Consider the following 18,177-nt stretch of genomic DNA (forward strand, 5'->3'; position numbering starts at 1 on the left):
AACTTCTCAGAACGTCCCATGGACGATCCTCCCACTCTCCGGTACAAGCCGAAGGTCCGGGAGCAGGTGCTCCCGATCTGTAACATGCTCTTCCAGTAGCGGCAGCTGAATGTAATTCAGGCTCTTGTAGTTGCAAGCAGGGCTCCTAAGACTCCAACACCCGCCGTGAATAACACGCCAATGCCTTTTAAATTACAGTGGGTACCCCTGTCAAGTTAACCAGAGCTAGGACCTCGTTCGTGCCGAAGATTCCATTCAGAAAATACCTGACAAACCCACGCCCACTGCTGACATCTACCAAAAACCACTGTTCAAAGAATGGGGCCTTGACTTGAGCAAAAGTTATCATGTGGCGTAATGGCCTTGAAGGTGGCGTTGAAGATATGTGGAAGCGACACTTCGTAAAATACAGTTATTTCTGTGTGTCAGAATAATTTCTTCGCTAAATGTCATTCCAGAACCCGATATCAGGCTGGTAGGCGGCAGCGATCGCTGTTCAGGGAGAGTGGAGGTGCGGCACAATGCACAATGGGGAACGGTATGCGACGATGGATGGGGCATTGCCGACGCCAAGGTTGTCTGCAATCAGTTGGACTGTCCCTCTGGTGCAGCAGCAATAACGGGGGCTCGCTTCGGGCAAGGCAGCGGGAATATCTGGATGGATGATGTTGCATGCAATGGAAATGAATCCGCCCTTTGGGAATGTTCCTTCCGAGGATGGGCGAGTCATAACTGCGGTCACGGAGAGGATGCGGGAGTGAATTGTACAGAAGGTAGGCATAGAAATCAGAATCTCTGTGTTCCTTTTTTCCCTCTATTGGGAATAACGAATAAGCTTATTTTAATAATTTGGCCAGCCACTTGCAGTTGCCATGTGTAAAACGATGTGAATTTATTTACTCATTCTTAAATGAGGGCACACAAAAAGAAAATTTTATCCACCCGTTTGAGAACAATATGTCTTCATACGACGATATTCGCTGGCTGACGAAAGACGTTTGTGCAGTGAATATTGCAGGTGATTCTACTGTACTGCATGTCATGTCGATTATGATGGTATTGACTGGCTTATAGACTGCTGCTGGTGGAGGAGGAGCAGAGCTGAGATGTTCACTGACATCGGTCTGTGTAAGCGTGATAATCTGTGAGCACACTCTATTGTTATAATTTAGAAGACGTTGAGTACCGTACTGAAGCCGTTTTTTTGTTTCTGCATCCCTACTGCACTCATAGTCTCTCTGCTCTCACGTTTTTTGTTCAACCAACTACCCGCCCTTCCTAACAGTCTGATTGCACGCTGTACTGGTTCGTATACCACCTTCACCGTAACCTGAGCTGATTTGCTTCGGTTTCCATCGCACAGAGCAGTTAATTTAACACCGCCCTCCCCCACCAATTGCTTAGGAAACGACTATTGCAGAATATTGATCCTCAGATTCTTCCGCTGCACCCGTTCCCTTTTCTACAGGTCATATGTTCCCCAGAAGAGATCCCAATGATCCAGGAATCTGAAGCAGGTCCCCTTCTCCAATTTCTCAGCTACGCATTTATGTGCCAAATCATTCTGGTTTCACTCTCCCTGGCTCGTATGACGGGCTGTAATCCTAAATGCCCTGCGTCTCAGCCTTCTGTCGTGACCTTTAAATTCTCTCTGCGGAAGCTGTTTGTATCAAGACATTTGGTTGCTTCGCCACCCCTCCACAGTGCTATGTACTCGATTAGAGTTTCCCTTACTCTGGCAGCGAGCAGGCAACAGATTAGCTGTGTTTCCCGTTCACAGCAACGGAACATTTATCGATGCCCATGAGCATTATGACCCCGTCTCAAGCCCTCCAAATTCTCCCTCTTTCTCTTCTGCAACCCATTCTCTGTGCGACCCACCTGGTACCGGTATCAATCCACTGAGAGTGTATCCCTAAATTAGTATCCAGAACGATGTTCTTCTTATTCAGGGGAACTACCCAAGAGCTGCTCTGAGCTAAATGCTTATTCACCACTCAATCCCTTCCCCTGAGAGTTGCACAGTTTTCAGGTTCCGGCAAAATACTTGAGAAAACTTTTCAGAACTTCCGATGGACGATCCTCTCACTCTGCGGTACAAGCCGAAGGCCCTGGAGCTGCTGCTTCCGATCTGTAACACGCTCTTCCATTAGCGGCAGCTGAATGCAATTCAGGCTCATGTGGTTGCACATGGTCTTCCTATGTCTCCAACACCCGCCGTGAATAACACGCAAATGCCTTTTAAATTACAGTGGGTACCCCTGTCAAGTTACCCAGAGCTAGTGTCTCGTTCGCGCCGAAGATTCCATTCAGAAAATGCCTAACAAACCATTCCCACTGCTGATATCCACCAAAAACCATTGTTCAAAGAATGGTGTGTTGGCTTGAGCAATCGTTAAAACGTAACGTGATGGCCAGGAACGTGGAATTGAACATATGTGGAAGCGACACTTCGTAAAATACAGTTATTTGTGTGTGTCAGAATAATTTCTTTGCTGAATGTCATTGCAGAACTCGATATCAGGCTGGTAGGCGGCAGCGATCGCTGTTCAGGGAGAGTGGAGGTGCGGTACAATGCACAATGGGGAACGGTATGCGACGATGGATGGGGCATTGACGACGCCAAGGTTGTCTGCAAGCAGTTGGGTTGTCCCTCTGGCGCAGCAGCAATAACGGGGGCACGCTTCGGGCGAGGCAGCGGGAATATCTGGATGGATGATGTTGCATGCAATGGAAAAGAATCCATCCTTGGTGAATGTCCCTTCCGAGGGTGGGGTATTCATAACTGCAATCACGGAGAGGATGCGGGAGTGAATTGTACAGAAGGTAGGCAAAGAACCTTTTTCTTTCCTTCTTTCTCTCAATTTGGGATATCGAAGACTATACTTTAATATCTAGGCCAGCCGCCTGCAGTTGCTGTGAGTTAAACGTTGTGAATGTATGCCCTAGAGCTTACATTGCAGCATAGAGAGTCAAATTTCATCGACTTTTTGAGGCATAGTATCCCTTCACACGCCTACATTGGCTGGCTAACGAAAGACCTGTGTACAGTATGATTGCCACGGTAAAGAATTTATTCTTTGCATGTAGATTATTGAGGCAAGATTGTTTGCAAGTACACACAATTTTGCGGGGTATTCATAGGGTGCTAGCAAGCAAGCACTTTTCGCAGGTTGTGTGGGACTACAAATAGACGTCATTAGTTAAGAAAGAAAGGTAAAACGTTTAAGGGGATCTTGAGGGGAAACGTCTTCAATCAGAGGATCATGAGAGTGTGGAGAAATCTGCAAACTGAAGTTGTGCATGGGAAGTCGATGTCAACCTTTATGAGAAGTTTGGATAGATGCCTGGATGCTAGGGGGACGGAGGACAATGGCCCAGGTGTTGAACCGGATGTGAGTCGGCAGTTTAATTGTGTCGATAGATACTAGATGGGCAGAAGTGCCTGCTGTTGTGCTTTAGTTTTCTAGGACTCTATGATAGAGTAAACATACAGATAAAATATTACTGCATAAGCACTCATGAACAACCAACTACATGGAAATAATTATTCCACAATCACGTAACTTCTAGAAGTTAATAAGTGAAAAACACCATATATATGCTGAATCAAAGAAGGAAATTCAAAGACTATGTAAAATGAGCAGGATATTCTTTGCCGCAACAGAAGCATTTGAAACTGGTCCCAGCTTCCCTGTATAATAGCATTAGTTAATTAGACAGACAGCAATAAGTTTCTGGAATGTTTTTGGAAAGCATCACGTTGGATAAGACGCCGGGACCGGATGAGATGTACCCCATGATACGGTGGGAGGCGAGGGAGGAGATTGCTGAGCCTTTGGCCATGATCTTTGCACCATCAATGTGGACGGAAGAGGTGTCTGGGGATTTAAAGGTTGTAGATGTTATTCCTTTCGTCAAGAAAGGGAGTAGAGATAGCCAAGGAAATTATAGACCTGTGATCTTACTTTGCTGGTTGGTAAGTTGATGGAGAAGATCCTGAGAGGCAGGATTTATGAACATCTGGGGAAGTATAATATGATTAGGAATAGTCAGCATGGTTTTGTCAAAGGCAGGTCATGGCTTATGAGCCAGATTGAATAGTTTCATTATGTGACTAAACACATCGATGAAGGAAGAGCTGTATATGTTGTGTATATGGATTTCCGAAAAGCATTTACCAATACAAGGTTTATTGAGAAAGTAAGGCGGCATGGGATCCATGGGAATATTGCTTTGTGGATCGAGAAGTGGCTTGCCAAAGACGGCAAAGAGTGGTTGTAGACGGGTCATATACTGCATGGAGGTCGGTGACCAGTGGTGCGCCTCAGGGATCTGTTCTGGGACCCATACTCTTCGTGCTTTTTTAAAAATGACCTGGATGAGGAAGTGGAATGATGGGATAGTAAGTTAGCCAATTACACGAACATTGGAGCTGTTGTGGATTGTGTGGAGTGTTGTCAGAGGTTACAGCCGGACATTAATAGGATGCAAAGCTGCGCTGAGTAGTGGCAGATGGAGTTCAACACAGATTAGTGTGAAGTGGTTCATTTTGATCGGTCAAATATGACGGCAGAATATAGTATAAATGGTAAGACTCTTAGCAGTCTGGAGGATCAGAGGGATCTTGGGGTCCGAGTCATTAGGACTCTCAAAACAGCTGCGCAAGTGGACTCTATGGATAAGAAGGCATAAGGTGTGTCGGTCTTCATCAGTCGTGGAATTGAACTTAGGAGCCGAGAGGTAATGTTGCAGCTATATACGAGCCTCGTCTGACCCAATTGAGTACTGTGCTCAATTCTGGTCGCCTCACTATAGGAAGGATGTGGAAACGATAGATAGAGGGCAGAGGAGATTTAGTAGGATGTTGCCTGGATTGGGGGGCATGCCTTATGAGAATAGGTTGAATGAACTTGCCCTTGTCTCCTTGGAGTGACGAAGGATGAGAGGTGACCTGAGAGAGGCGTATAAGATGTTGAGAGGCATTGATCGTGGGGATAGTCAGAAGCTTTCTCCACGGCTGAAATGGTTGCCACAGGAGAACACAGGTTTAAGGTGCTGGGGAGTTCACCTCGTGACTACCCCTCGAGGTCGAGGATGATGGTCTTCGTTCCGTTGATCCCATAGAGTGAATACGCCTGTGCGTGTTTTTCTTTATCGTGTACTTGATATTGCACTCCAAGAAGCACACGATACCTCACAAATCAGCCAACTGGTTCCAATAGCTTGGAAACCATGAGGATTGGAGCCGATGGATTTGTAGCAGCATTCATCCGCCTCACAGCCGTTGAGTTTGAAGTAACATCGTCCGCCTGTACTACAGTTGAGGGTTTGGTTGGATTGTTCTTTGACAGGGACCTCACCCTCGACCTTACCGCCATGGGTCTCGGTGGCATTCCACTGTGACGGTATCCCGAAAATGGTATCCAAAATGATGTACTTATCACTCACGGGGATTACCAACAGCTGTTCTGAGCTAACTGCCTATTCACCGTCCAATTATTTCCCTGACAGTCACTCAGTTATTAGGCCCCTGCGCTATATTTGAGGATGCTTACCAAACCTCCGAGAGAGGATCTTCTCACACTCACGTACAGGCCCAAGATCCTGAAGCTGCTGCTCCCGATCCGTAACACGGTCTTCCATTAGCGCCAGGATGGAACGCAGGCTCATGCAGTAGTCCATGGGGCTCCTAAGGCTCCAATATCCGACTTGCACAACACGCAAAGGCCTTTTAAACAAAGGAGTTTACAACTGTCAAGTTACTCAGAGCCAGTGCCTCTTCCGTGCAAAGAGTCCTTTCATCGACCGCCTAACAATCCCACTCTCATTGCGGGCCTATTCCAACACAATCCGGTACAACAATGATGTCTTGGCATGAGCACATATTCACATGTGGCGTCATGGCCAGGAAGGTGGAATTGAACATATCTGTAAGCGACACTGCGAAAAATATCGTTACCTTGCTGTGTCAGATTAATTTCTTCTTTGTATGTCATTCCAGAGCCCGATATCAGGCTGGTAGGCGGCAGCGATCGTTGTTCTGGGAGAGTGGAAGTGCGTTACAATGCACAATGGGGAACGGTATGCGACTATGGATGGGACACTGACGACGCCAACGTTGTCTGCAATCAGTTGGGTTGTCCCTCTGGCGCAGCAGCAATAACGGGGGCACGCTTCGGACAAGGGAGCGGGAATATCTGGATGGATCATGTTGCATGCAATGGAAATGAATCCGCCCTTGAGGAATGTTCCTTCCCAGGGTGGGGAGTTCATAACTGTAGTCACGGAGAGGATGCGGGAGTGAACTGTACAGAAGGTAGGCATAGAACTAAGAACCTCTTTCTTCCTTCTTTCCCATTTTTGGGAATAACGAGGACGCTATATTTTAACAATTTGGCCAGACACTTGCAGCTGCCGCTGTTAAAACTATGTGAATTTATGTGCATGACAGCATACAGATGGAACTTTCATCGACCTCTTTAGCAACAAAATCCTTTCAGACGACAATATTCGCTGGCTGATGAAAAACGTTTGTGCAGCAAATACTGCAGTTGATTCTACTGCACTGCATGTGATGTGGGTTATGATTGTATTGACTAGCGCATGGACTGCTGTTAGCGGAAAACTAATCAGTGTTTTTTGTGGAGGAGGAGCAGAAATTAGATATTCACCGACATCTGTCTCTGTAGGCATGATAATAAGTGTGCACTTTCCATTCTTATAATTTCTATGACGTTGAGTACAGGATTGAAGCCATTTTTGATTCTGCATCCTTGATGCACTCATACTGTCTATGCTGGCAGCCATTCTGTTCGATTAACTGCCCGACCTTCCTAACAGTCAGACTGCATGTTGTCGTTGCTCTTATACCACACCCTAGCCCTCTTTCCTGAACTGATTCTCTTCGGGTTTCACCGCCCAGCAAAATTAGTTTAAGAACACACCCCGCAATAGCTTTAAGAAACCAGTGTTCGAGAACATTGGTTCCTAGATAATTCAGCTGCAAACCTTCCCGTTTGTCACATATGTCCCGCAGAAGAAAAACCATGATCCAGGAACCTGAAGCAATGCCCCCCTTCTTCAAATTCTCAGCTACGCATTTATCTGCAAATCATTCCGTTTTTGTCGTCACTGGCGAGTGCCACTGGCAGTAATCTTAAAAGACCTGCGTCTCAACTTTCTGTCTAGTTCATTAAATCCTCTCTGCGGAACCCCTTTTTTACCGAGACATCTGGCTGCACCCCCTCCCCCTCAACAATGCTATGCACTCGATTAATGTTGTCCCTTACCCTGGCACCAGGGAGGCAACACACTATTCATGTGTCCCGATCACGACAACGGAAATTATTTCGATCCCTCTGGTATTGAATCACCTCTCCCAGCAGCTTCCAACTCCTGCTCTTTGCCTTCTGCAACCTATGCTCAGTGCGACCCAGCTGGTCTCGGTGGAATTCCACTGAGAGCCTATAGGAAAAATATATCCAAAATGATGTACTTATTATTCAGGGGGATTACCCAAGAGCTGCTCTGAGCGAACTGCCTATTCACCGTCCGATTCTTTCTTTGACAATCACTCATTTATCAGGCTCCTGCAGCATAGTTGAGGATACTTCCCAGAAACTGCGATGGACGATCTTCTCACTCTCCCGTACATGCCGAAGCTCCTGAAGCTGCTGTTCCCGATCCGTAGCAAGGTCTTCCATTAGCGCAGCAGGATGCACCTCACTCTCATGCAGTTGTCCGTGGGGCTCTCAGGGCTCCCATATCCGACGTGCATAACTCGCAAAGGCCTTTTCAACGACAGTGTGTACAACTATCAAGTTACTCAGAGCCAGTGTCTCTTCTGTGCGAGGAGTCCTTTCAAACACCGCTTTTCAATCCCACTCTCATAGCTGGCTTATCCCAACACAGACCGGTCCAACAATAATGTCTTGGCATGAGCAAACATTCATATGTGGCGTCATGTCCAGGAACGTGGAATTGAACATATCTGTAAACCACACAGCGAAAAATATAGTTATCTTGGTGTGCCCCGTTAATTCCTTCTTTGTATGTCATTCCAGAGACCGATATAAGGCTGGTAGGAGGCAGCGATCGTTGTTCGGGGAGAGTGGAGGTGCGTTACAATGCACAATGGGGAACGGTATGCGACGATGGATGGGGTATTGACGACGCCAAGGTTGTCTGCAATCAGTTGGGTTGTCCCTCTGGGGCAGCGGCAATAACGGGGGCACGCTTCGGGCGAGGCAGCGGGAATATCTGGATGGATAATGTTGCATGCAATGGAAGTGAATCCGCCCTTGAGGAATGTTCCTTCCCAGGATGGGGGATTCATAACTGTGGTCACGGAGAGGATGCCGGAGTGAATTGCACAGAAGGTAGGCATAGAGCTAAGAACCTGTTTGTTCCTCCTTTCTCTCTATTGAGAATAGCGAAGAGTCTATATTTTAAAATTTCGCCAGCCACTTTCGGTTGCTCTGAGTAAAACGATGTGAATTTATTAAAAAAGTAATTTTTCTAAACTACCGCCACGTTATAATTTTCCATTACTGTCATAACATTCCCCTTTGATATCCGATTTTATTTACGTTGTATTCTGCAAACAGTTACTCTTTGAAGAGCTGCGTATACTCGCATCAGTGTCCTTCTATATTGCAGTTTCATTACTCAACTGCCAGTGATTCAACATCTTCCGGTTCTATTATCACATAATTCTCAATATTTGATGACGTTCTGTAACTGAAGAGCGACGCCACGCCCACTACCTATGTTGCTATCCTTTCACTACAGTATACAATGGAGATTGAGTTACCAACTGCAGCAATCGTTAAGCAACGAATCAGTATGTCCACAACATCATACACGTTAATTTGTAAATGTGCAAACAGATCATCGAACTTATTTCTTATATTCGTTGCAATGAAATATAGGCGTTTGACTCTTGTATTTCCAGCCGTGTACAGTATTTGCAACTTTTTGAAAATTCTGTATCCTAATGCATTGATACTCACCCTGCTCGCTGAATTTTGTCCAATCATCTGTTTGCCCTTCCGGTGGCAAATTTCACTGCTCCAACAATAGTTGCTCAACTTGAGTAAACACTAACATGATATGTTATTGCAAAAAACCTGGAATTGAACCTACCTGTAGGCGGCACTGCGATGAATATAGTTATCTCCTTGTCCCAGAGTAATTTCTTCTTTGTACGTCATTTCAGAATTCGATATAAGACTGGAAGGCGGCAGCGATCGCTGTTCAGGGAGAGTGGAGGTGCGGTACAATGCACAATGGGGAACGGTATGCGACGATGGCTGGGGCACTGACGACGCCAAAGTTGTCTGCAATCAGTTGGGTTGTCCCTCTGGCGTATCAGCAATAACGGGGGCACACTTCGGGAGAGGCAGCGGGAACATCTGGATGGATAATGTTGCATGCAATGGAAATGAATCCACCCTTGAGGAATGTTCCTTCCCAGGGTGGGGTATTCATAACTGTGGTCACCATGAGGATGCGGGAGTGATTTGTACAGAAGGTAGGCATGGAGTTAAGAAAATCTTTCTTCCTTCTTTCTCGCTATTGGGGATAACGAAGACTGTATCGTTTAATAATTAGCCCAGCCACTTCCAGTCATTGTGGGTAAAACGATGTGAATTTATGTACTGATCCTTGTCGGTGTTGAGGTGGGCACTAATTAATCAGTGGTTGTTCTATGGCCCTTAAAGTGCTGGAGTGTTTCAGTCGGTAATGATTTAAATTCTATTTGGTCTCGCATATAGGTGACGACTCCAGATGCATATAGGGCTAGATGGATCAGATCAGAAAATATAGGAATAACCGGTAATAAAGATATGCAAAACAGGAAATTGCTATTGTTTCTAGCGTGATTCCTTTAGTTTTATGAGGTTCACGTAGGAACACCCTTTCATAAGCTGCTTGTAAGCCTTCAGCATATTCTATACAAGTACTCCGAAATCCCTTTGCACCTCAGAAGTTTGGATTTTACTCTGTTTAGAAAATAGTCTGCAGAATTATTTCTATTAATAACGTGCAACTCCACGCATTTTTCCAACGTTATCTTTCATTTGCCGCCCACATGCCCATGCTCAAAATCTGTCTAAGCGCTTCTGAACTCGAAAAATTCTTTCTCTCGAGATCTATTAACAACCTAGTTTTTCCAATCTAGATGCATGTTGACATTTCCCATTCGTACCATAACATTGCGCTTTTGATATGTTATTTCTATTTCCATTGTATTCTACAGTTAATCTTTGCAGAGCTGCATATACTGCCATCAGAGTCCTTTTAAATTGCAGTTTTGTTACTCAACCGATAAGGACTCAACATCTTCCTATCCTATGTCACATCTTTTTCAAAGGTTCATTGTTCAAAGTTTCAATTTAATGTCAGAAGAATCTATACAATATGCATCTTGAAATGCTTTTCCTTCGCAACTAACTACGAAAACAGAGAAGTGCCCTAAAGAATGAACGACAGTTAAATGTTGGAACCGCAAAGTTGCCCCACCATCTCCCCTCCCTCCCGCGCATTACCAGCAGCAAACAACTATCGCCCCTACTCCCCCACTGTAAAAGAAAATCAACGGCGCCCGCCATCGAGCACGCGGCACGAGCAAGCCAATTGCAAAGGCACAGCTAGTTTACGATGTTAGAAGTCCGTTATGTCGCTTTTTTCGAGTCAGGAGATCTCAATGATCTGGGGTCTCCAGGCACACAGCAGATCTCCCGTCTCCCCCGAGAACACACGGGTCTCCTGTCGTGACACCGAACCGCGGTCCGCCCGTCTCCGGAGCCCCGAGATACTTGGCTTTCAAATCTGAGTCGCACTCTTAGGCCGAGCCCTTGGCGTGCCCAACAACAACTGTTAGTTATGAAACCCCGAGAGCGGGCCCATTCCCGCAAAGAGCCAAAGTCAGTGAGCAACTCCAGGTCGGGATCTTCCAAAGAACCCTGAAAGGGAAAAATAAAGATATTAAAGATGGAATTAGAGCTGTTTCCCAAGATGCAAGCAAAGCAGTCACCGTTTAGCGCCATCATTACTCCATTCCGCCTCTTTCTCAGTATTTTGTGCCAATCTCTAACAGCAGAGCCACGACACTCCCTCTGCTTATGTTCCTATCCTTTTGATATAACGTACAATATAGATTCCGTTATCGACTACAACCACCTTAAAGCAACGTATCAGTAATATCCATAACATCATAAGCGACAATTTGTAAAAGTGCAAAAAGATCATCCAGCTTATTTCTTATATTGTTTACAATGATATATTTGAACATATATATGATATATGTTTACAATGAGGTCTTAAATAGGTTTTTTGCGTCTGTATTTACTAAGGAAGCTGGCATGAAATCTATGGAATTGAGGGAATCAAGTAGTGAGACCATGGAAACTGTACAGATTGAAAAGGAGGAGGTGCTTGCTGTCTTGAGGAAAATTAAAGTAGATAAATCCCCGGGACCTGACAGAGTGTTCCCTCGGACCTTGAAGGAGACTAGTGTTGAAATTGCGGGGGCCCTGGCAGAAATATTTAAAATGTCGCTGTCTACGGGTAAAGTGCTGGAGGATTGGAGAGTGGCTCATGTTGTTCCGTTGTTTAAAAAAGGATCGAAAAGTAATGCAGGAAATTATAGGCCGGTGAGTTTAACGTCAGTAGTAGATAAGTTATTGGAGGGAGTACTAAGAGACAGAATCTACAAGCAGTTGGATAGATAGGGGCTTATTAGGGATAGTCAACATGGCTTTGTGCGTGGTAGGTCATGTTTGACCAATCTGTTGGAGTTTTCGAGGAGGTTACCAGGAAAATGGATGAAGGGAAGGCAGTGGATATTGTCTACATGGACTTCAGTAAGGCGTTTGACAAGGTCCCGCATAGGAGGTTAGTTAGGTAAATTCAGTCGCTAGGTATACATGGAGAGGTGGTAAATTGGATTAGACATTGGCTCGATGGAAGAAGCCAGAGAGTGGTGGTAGAGAATTGCTTCTCTGAGTGGAGGCCTGTGACTAGTGGTGTGCCACAGGGATCAGTGCTGGGTCCATTGTTATTTGTCATCTATATCAATGATCTGGATGATAATGTGGTAAATTGGATCAGCAAGTTTGCTGATGATACAAAGATTGGAGGTGTAGTAGACAGTGAGGAAGGTTTTCAGAGCCTGCAGAGGGACTTGGACCAGCTGGAAAAATGGGCTGAAAAATGGCAGATGGAGTTTAATACTGACAAGTGTGAGGTATTGCACGTTGGAAGGACAAACCAAGGTAGAACATACAGGGCTAATGTTAAGGCACTGAGGAGTGCATTGGAACAGAGGGATCTGGGAATACAGATACAAAATTCCCTAAAAGTGTCGTCACAGTTAGATAGGGTCGTAAAGAGAGCTTTTGGTACATTGGCCTTTATTAATCAAAGTATTTAGTATAAGAGCTGGAATGTTATGATGAGGTTGAAAAAGACATTGGTGAGGCCGAATCTGGAGTATTGTGTTCAGTTTTGGTCATCAAATTAAAGGAAGGATATAAATAAGGTTGAAAGAGTGCAGAGAAGGTTTACAAGGATGTTGCCGGGACTTGAGAAACTCAGTTACAGAGAAAGGTTGAATAGGTTAGGACTTTATTCCCTGGAACGTAGAAGAATGAGGGGAGATTTGATAGAGGTATATAAAATTATGATGGGTATAGATAAAGTGAATGCAAGCAGGCTTTTTTCACTGAGGCAAGGGGAGAAAAAAAACAGAGGACATGGGTTAAGGGTGGGGGGGAAGTTTAAAGGGAACATTGGGGGGGCTTCTTCACACAGAGAGTGGTGGGAGTATGGGATGAGCTGCCAGACGAGGTGGTAAATGCGGGTTCTTTTTTAACATTTAAGAATAAATTGGACAGATACATGGATGGGAGGTGTATGGAGGGATATGGTCCGTGTGCAGGTCAGTGGGACTAGGCAGAAAATGGTTCGGCACAGCCAAGAAGGGCCAAAGGGCCTGTTTTTGTGCTGTAGTTTCTATGGTTCTATGGTTCTATATAAGGCTTTGAGTACAGTATTCGCAACTTGTTTTTATTCTGCATACTAATGCACTGATACTCACCTTGCTGGCTGCATTTTGTCCGATCATCTGCCTGTCCTTCTTAACAGTACGCTACTTTCGTTGTTTTAACACACATTGTATCCTGAGACTCTTCACTTCGTTACCCATCCCATTGCTAAATTAGTTGTAACTCTTCCCAACAGCTCTAACAAACCAGCCCGAGAGAAGGCTTCTCTCTCTCGGAGTCAAATGCAACCGTTTCTTTCGTACATGTCATCCCTCCTGTATTTGGATTTCCAGCATCTTCAGATTTTCTCGTGAATATGCAATGAATGACCTTGACTATGGCCGTAATTTATGATTTAACAATTTATACTGAGAAAATATAAAAATACTACAGCAATAGCAAATAAGTAGTTAATACCAAAAACATGGTTGGGAAGGTGACGAGTCTTTGAAATCGTGTCCGGAGGTTGAGAGAACAGTTCAGTGAAAGGGCCAGCGAAGTTGAGTGGTTAAACCCCTTAGTTCAAGAGCCTCGTCGTTCAGGAGTAATAAATGTCCTGAACCTAGCGGTGTGAGTCTTGAGGCTCTTTTACCTTTTCCCTGATGGCAGCAGCGAGAAGTGTGCATGACCAGAGTGATGGGATTGCCTTGCGATTGATGCTGTTTTCCTGCGATATCACGTCGTGTTGATATGTTCAAGAGAGGGAAAGACTTTACTCTTGATGGATTTGGCCGTATATATTACTTTTTTTTGAGGAATTTCCCTGTAATGGTATTGGTGCTTCTTGCCAGACCGTAATGCGTTCGGTCAATGTACGCTTCACAACACAATGACACAAATTTGCTGAAGTTCTAGTTATGTTCCAAAGATTGCATCGGTTAGGACTTTATTCTTTACAGGTGGAAGATTCGTAAATGTAAGCAAGCTCTTCTCGCAGGTTGGGTGGGAATAAAAATAGAGGTCATGAGTTCAGAATGAAATGTAAAACGTTTAAGGGGAACTTGAGTGGAAACGTCTTCATTCAGAGGGTCATGAAATGTGGAACAACCTGCGAACTAAAGTTGCGCATGCGAACTCGATTTCAACGTCTATGAGAAGTTAAGATAGGTGCATGGATGGTCACGGTGTTGTTCTCGTTAGGAGTGGGCAGCTTAAACGGTTCGATAGGAACTCGATGGGCGGAACAGCCTGCTGTTGTGCTAAAGTTTTCTATGACCCCATGATAGAATAAGTACCGGGATAAAACAGAATAAACATCGGGATAAGCAGGCACAAACAACTGACTTTATAGATATATTTAATTCCACAAACACATAATTTACCAAAATCAATTAACGAAAAACACCACAAATATACCGAATTTAAAGAGGAAATTCAAAGGGTATTCGTTGCCCAAAAGCAAAATGTAAAACTGGTATTCTACGACCTCTTCCTTCCAGCGCTTCCGCCTTCATCTCCCGCCGAACAACAGCCCAAACCTAATTTCAGTGTCCCTCACCAGAGAACCCACAATCAGCTCTACCATTCTAATTGGATTTCTCCCCATCTCCTATCTTCACCAATAACCCAAACCAGCAGAGAACAGAAAAGCCTGCTCCTACATGACTGCTAAAGGAAATATATAGAGCATAACAGTAAAAATATAAACCAGGGCATTGGACCTGCTTTGTTGTTTACCATGACAGCATAGAAAGACAGACCTTGTCGTCAGTTTGCAGCACAGTATCCCTCCACAGAACTACATCCGCTGACTGACGGAAACCGTGTGCAGTAAATATTAATAGCTCATTCTACTGCAGCGCATTTGATGTGGGTTGAACTATTATTGTCTGATACATGGACTGCTGTTTGTTGGCGTGAAGACTTAACATATTTCAGTACAGGGGAAGCAGAATTGCACTATTCACTGACATCCGTCTCTATCGACCATAAGATATAAGAGCAGAAATAGGCCATTGACCCATGGAGGAAGATCCGAAATTCATCGTGGTTAATTCCACGCCCCCCCTCACTTTTCATCGACCTTCACCTTGTACCCTTTGATGCCGTGGCCAATCAAGAAACTATCAATCTCTACCAGAAGTACAGCCGACGACCTGGCCTCCACCCATTCCACAAATTCACTATCCTCAGTCTAAGTACGCTTCCCCCATCTCTGTTTTAGATGGACGCCCCTCCATCCTCAAGCTGTGCTCTCTTGTCCCAGAATCCCCCACCATGTTACTTATCCTTTCCACACCTACTCTGTCTGCGCTTTTCTTTCTTTTTTTTTAATTTTAGTTTTATTTGGATAAGGAATTCACAAATATCATGTACTTTTTTCACACATATAACCTTTTCCATTTTTTTATATGTATAAAACTACAATTATTTATACATTCTTAAGGACACATTGAGATGATATAAAAGGAAAATAAACATTTAAATAGATAATTATGTACTGTGGTAAATCTAACCTATTAGGCTAAGTAATGGAATTAGTTGTTAAGAAAAATGGTAATAATAGTTTCCATATAACCCTTCTGGACCATTTCCACTGGTCCAAAATGTTGTATATAAGCCTATGTATCAACCATTGTAGGTGTTTATATCCTAATTTGTTCATGCTTGCTCCTGCCCGCAGACATAATTATCCAATCCCTATGTACTTATTTACTTAATTTTTTCATTTTTTTATCCCTTTCCCAAATCTTTCCCTTTACTTGTGTTAATTCTCTATTTTCCAAAAGAAAACAAAACAAAAAAAAAAAAAACAAACAAACATTTAGACTAGGGGTGCTTACGTTAGCAATATTACTGTGTTGATGAGAAGAGCAGTATAAATCATTCGGAGAGTCATCTAAAGTCTGCTCGCATTGGGGTTATATATTCAATCCATTTATTCCAGATTTGATAATTTTTTTTCTTTTTGAGTTCTCAGGGAGTAAGTCAACTTTTCCATTTTAAATATTTCCAAGATAATTTCGTACCAATCTTCTAATGTAGGTGGTATTGGATTTAGCCATTTTCTAGTGATTGATTTCTTACTTGCCGCTAAGAGGGCCTGCAGCAACTTTATATCTTCCTTCTGTTCAATAAACAATACATGCCCCAAATAGAGCGTCTCAAAGTTCAGAGGTATCTGGGACCTAAGTACCTTAACTAATGTTCTATGAATACCTTCCCAAAATAGACTTAATTTAGGGCAATCCCAAAAAATATGAAAATGATTTGCCTCCTTGGAGCCGCACCTTCTCCAACATATCACATTTGTATCTTTATATTTTTTCTGATATGGGGTCTTGAAGTATCTTATAATGTTTTTCCAACAATGTTCTCTCCAAGTCAAAGAGTTAGTCGAGGACCATTGAAAGCTGCAGATTTTCTCCCAAGCCTCCTCTGAAAGTACCAACCCCGCTTCTTTCTCCCAATTCTCTTTAATATACAGTGTATTTACATTTTTAGCATGGTTGAGTGCATTATATAATCGAGAAACTGATTTACTAGGTATTGAACTGCAAGCCGAATTCAGAATCTTGAAAAATTCTAATTCTACTGTTGATACGTCTGTATATCTACAACTCTGGTTAACATAGTTTCGTACTTGAAGGTACCTAAAAAAGTCATTATGTTCTAGGCCATGTTTGTCCTGCAGGATTTGGAAACTTTGTAATACTCTTTTATCTATAAATGAGAGGTAGGTTGTAAGACCTTTCTTTATCCATAGCTCAAATCTTTTATCTCCTCTGTTGGGAAGGAATTCGGTATCATATGCACACCATCTAAAGAGTTTTAACATGTTATTAATTCCACATGAATTAACCACCTTCTGCCATACTTTTAATATAAGATTTATCCAAGCGTTTTTAAATTTTTCCAACTGGGCCATCAATCCTTTGTCAGCTATTGAGGCCTGAAGAGGAAAACTGTCAACTAATCCAAATTCTATTTCCTTCCATCTAGCCTTATATTCCCTATTACACCAATATAACAGAGGGGTTATCTGTGAGGCATAAAAATAATTTCTCGGGCAAGGAAGAACCATACCTCCTCCTTCCTTCCCTAACTGTAAGGTGTTATATCGAATTCTAGGTTTCTTTCCTTGCCAAATGAAGCGGGAAATCCATTTGTCCCATTCCCTGAATTGATTATCATCCACCTCCACCGGTAAAGTACGGAAAAGATATAATAACCGAGGAATAATATTCATTTTTATAGTATTTATCCTTGAATTTAAACTTAAAAAGGGGATAAGATTCCATCTATGCAGTTCTGCTTTTATCTCTGAGATTAATGGGCCATAATTTACCTGTGACAGTGTTGAAAGATCCTTCGGCAGGGTTATTCCTAAATATTTTAATGATTTAGCTTCCCACTTAAGATCATATGTATCCTGCAATTTTTTGGATGGTGTATAATTTAGGGACATAACCTGCGTTTTCTTTACATTTATTTTATAACCTGATATTTTCCCAAAGTCATCCAACAGTGTAATTAATCCTATAAATGATTTTTCTGGTTCACTCAGATAGACCAAAACATCATCTGCGAATAACGCCACTTTCTGTTCAATCCCTGCCACCTTGATACCTTTTACGATTTCGCTCTGTCTTATTAGTTCGGCAAGCGGTTCAATATATAGCGCAAAAAGGAGAGGAGAAATTGGGCATCCCTGTCTAGTGCCTCTCTCTAAGATGAAGGAGTCAGAGAAGTCCCCATTTATCTTAATTCGGGCTGTTGGGCTGTCATATAGAGTCTGAATTACTTTAATAAACTTTTCTTGAAAGCCGAATCTTCCTAACACTCTGTATAGGAATGCCAAACTAACCGAATCAAAAGCTTTCTCAGCGTCCAATCCTACTACCATTGTCTCTATCTCGTTCTTATTAACCTGTTCTAACATGTGCAGAGTTCTCCTTATGTTGTCCCGTGTTTGTCTTTGTTGAATAAATCCAGTCTAGTCTAAGTGGATTAGGCCAGGTAAAAGCTTTTCCAATCTGCGCGCTAATATAGATGTACATAGTTTGTAATCTAAATTAAGAACACTAATTGGCCGATAATTGCCACATTCTAGTTTATCTTTAACCTCTTTAGGAATAACTGAAATAATCGCTTCTCTCCAGGAAGGTGGAGTTTCTCCTCTCTG

The 18,177-nt window shown here is 43.3% G+C and overlaps 1 protein-coding gene across 1 annotated transcript in view; it reads left to right on the top strand.

The window, feature by feature from the left end:
• LOC140190025 (scavenger receptor cysteine-rich type 1 protein M130-like) overlaps positions 1–18,177 on the top strand; it is a 78,099-nt gene that overhangs the window by 11,789 nt on the left and 48,133 nt on the right. Inside the window, exons 7-11 of the mRNA XM_072246424.1 lie at positions 459–773; positions 2,512–2,826; positions 6,005–6,319; positions 8,067–8,381; positions 9,221–9,535. Of these exons, the coding sequence (XP_072102525.1) occupies positions 459–773; positions 2,512–2,826; positions 6,005–6,319; positions 8,067–8,381; positions 9,221–9,535 (1,575 nt within the window). The remainder of the gene's footprint in view (positions 1–458; positions 774–2,511; positions 2,827–6,004; positions 6,320–8,066; positions 8,382–9,220; positions 9,536–18,177) is intronic.

Source organism: Mobula birostris, chromosome 29 (genome assembly GCF_030028105.1).
Source record: "Mobula birostris isolate sMobBir1 chromosome 29, sMobBir1.hap1, whole genome shotgun sequence".
NCBI lineage: Eukaryota > Metazoa > Chordata > Chondrichthyes > Myliobatiformes > Myliobatidae > Mobula > Mobula birostris.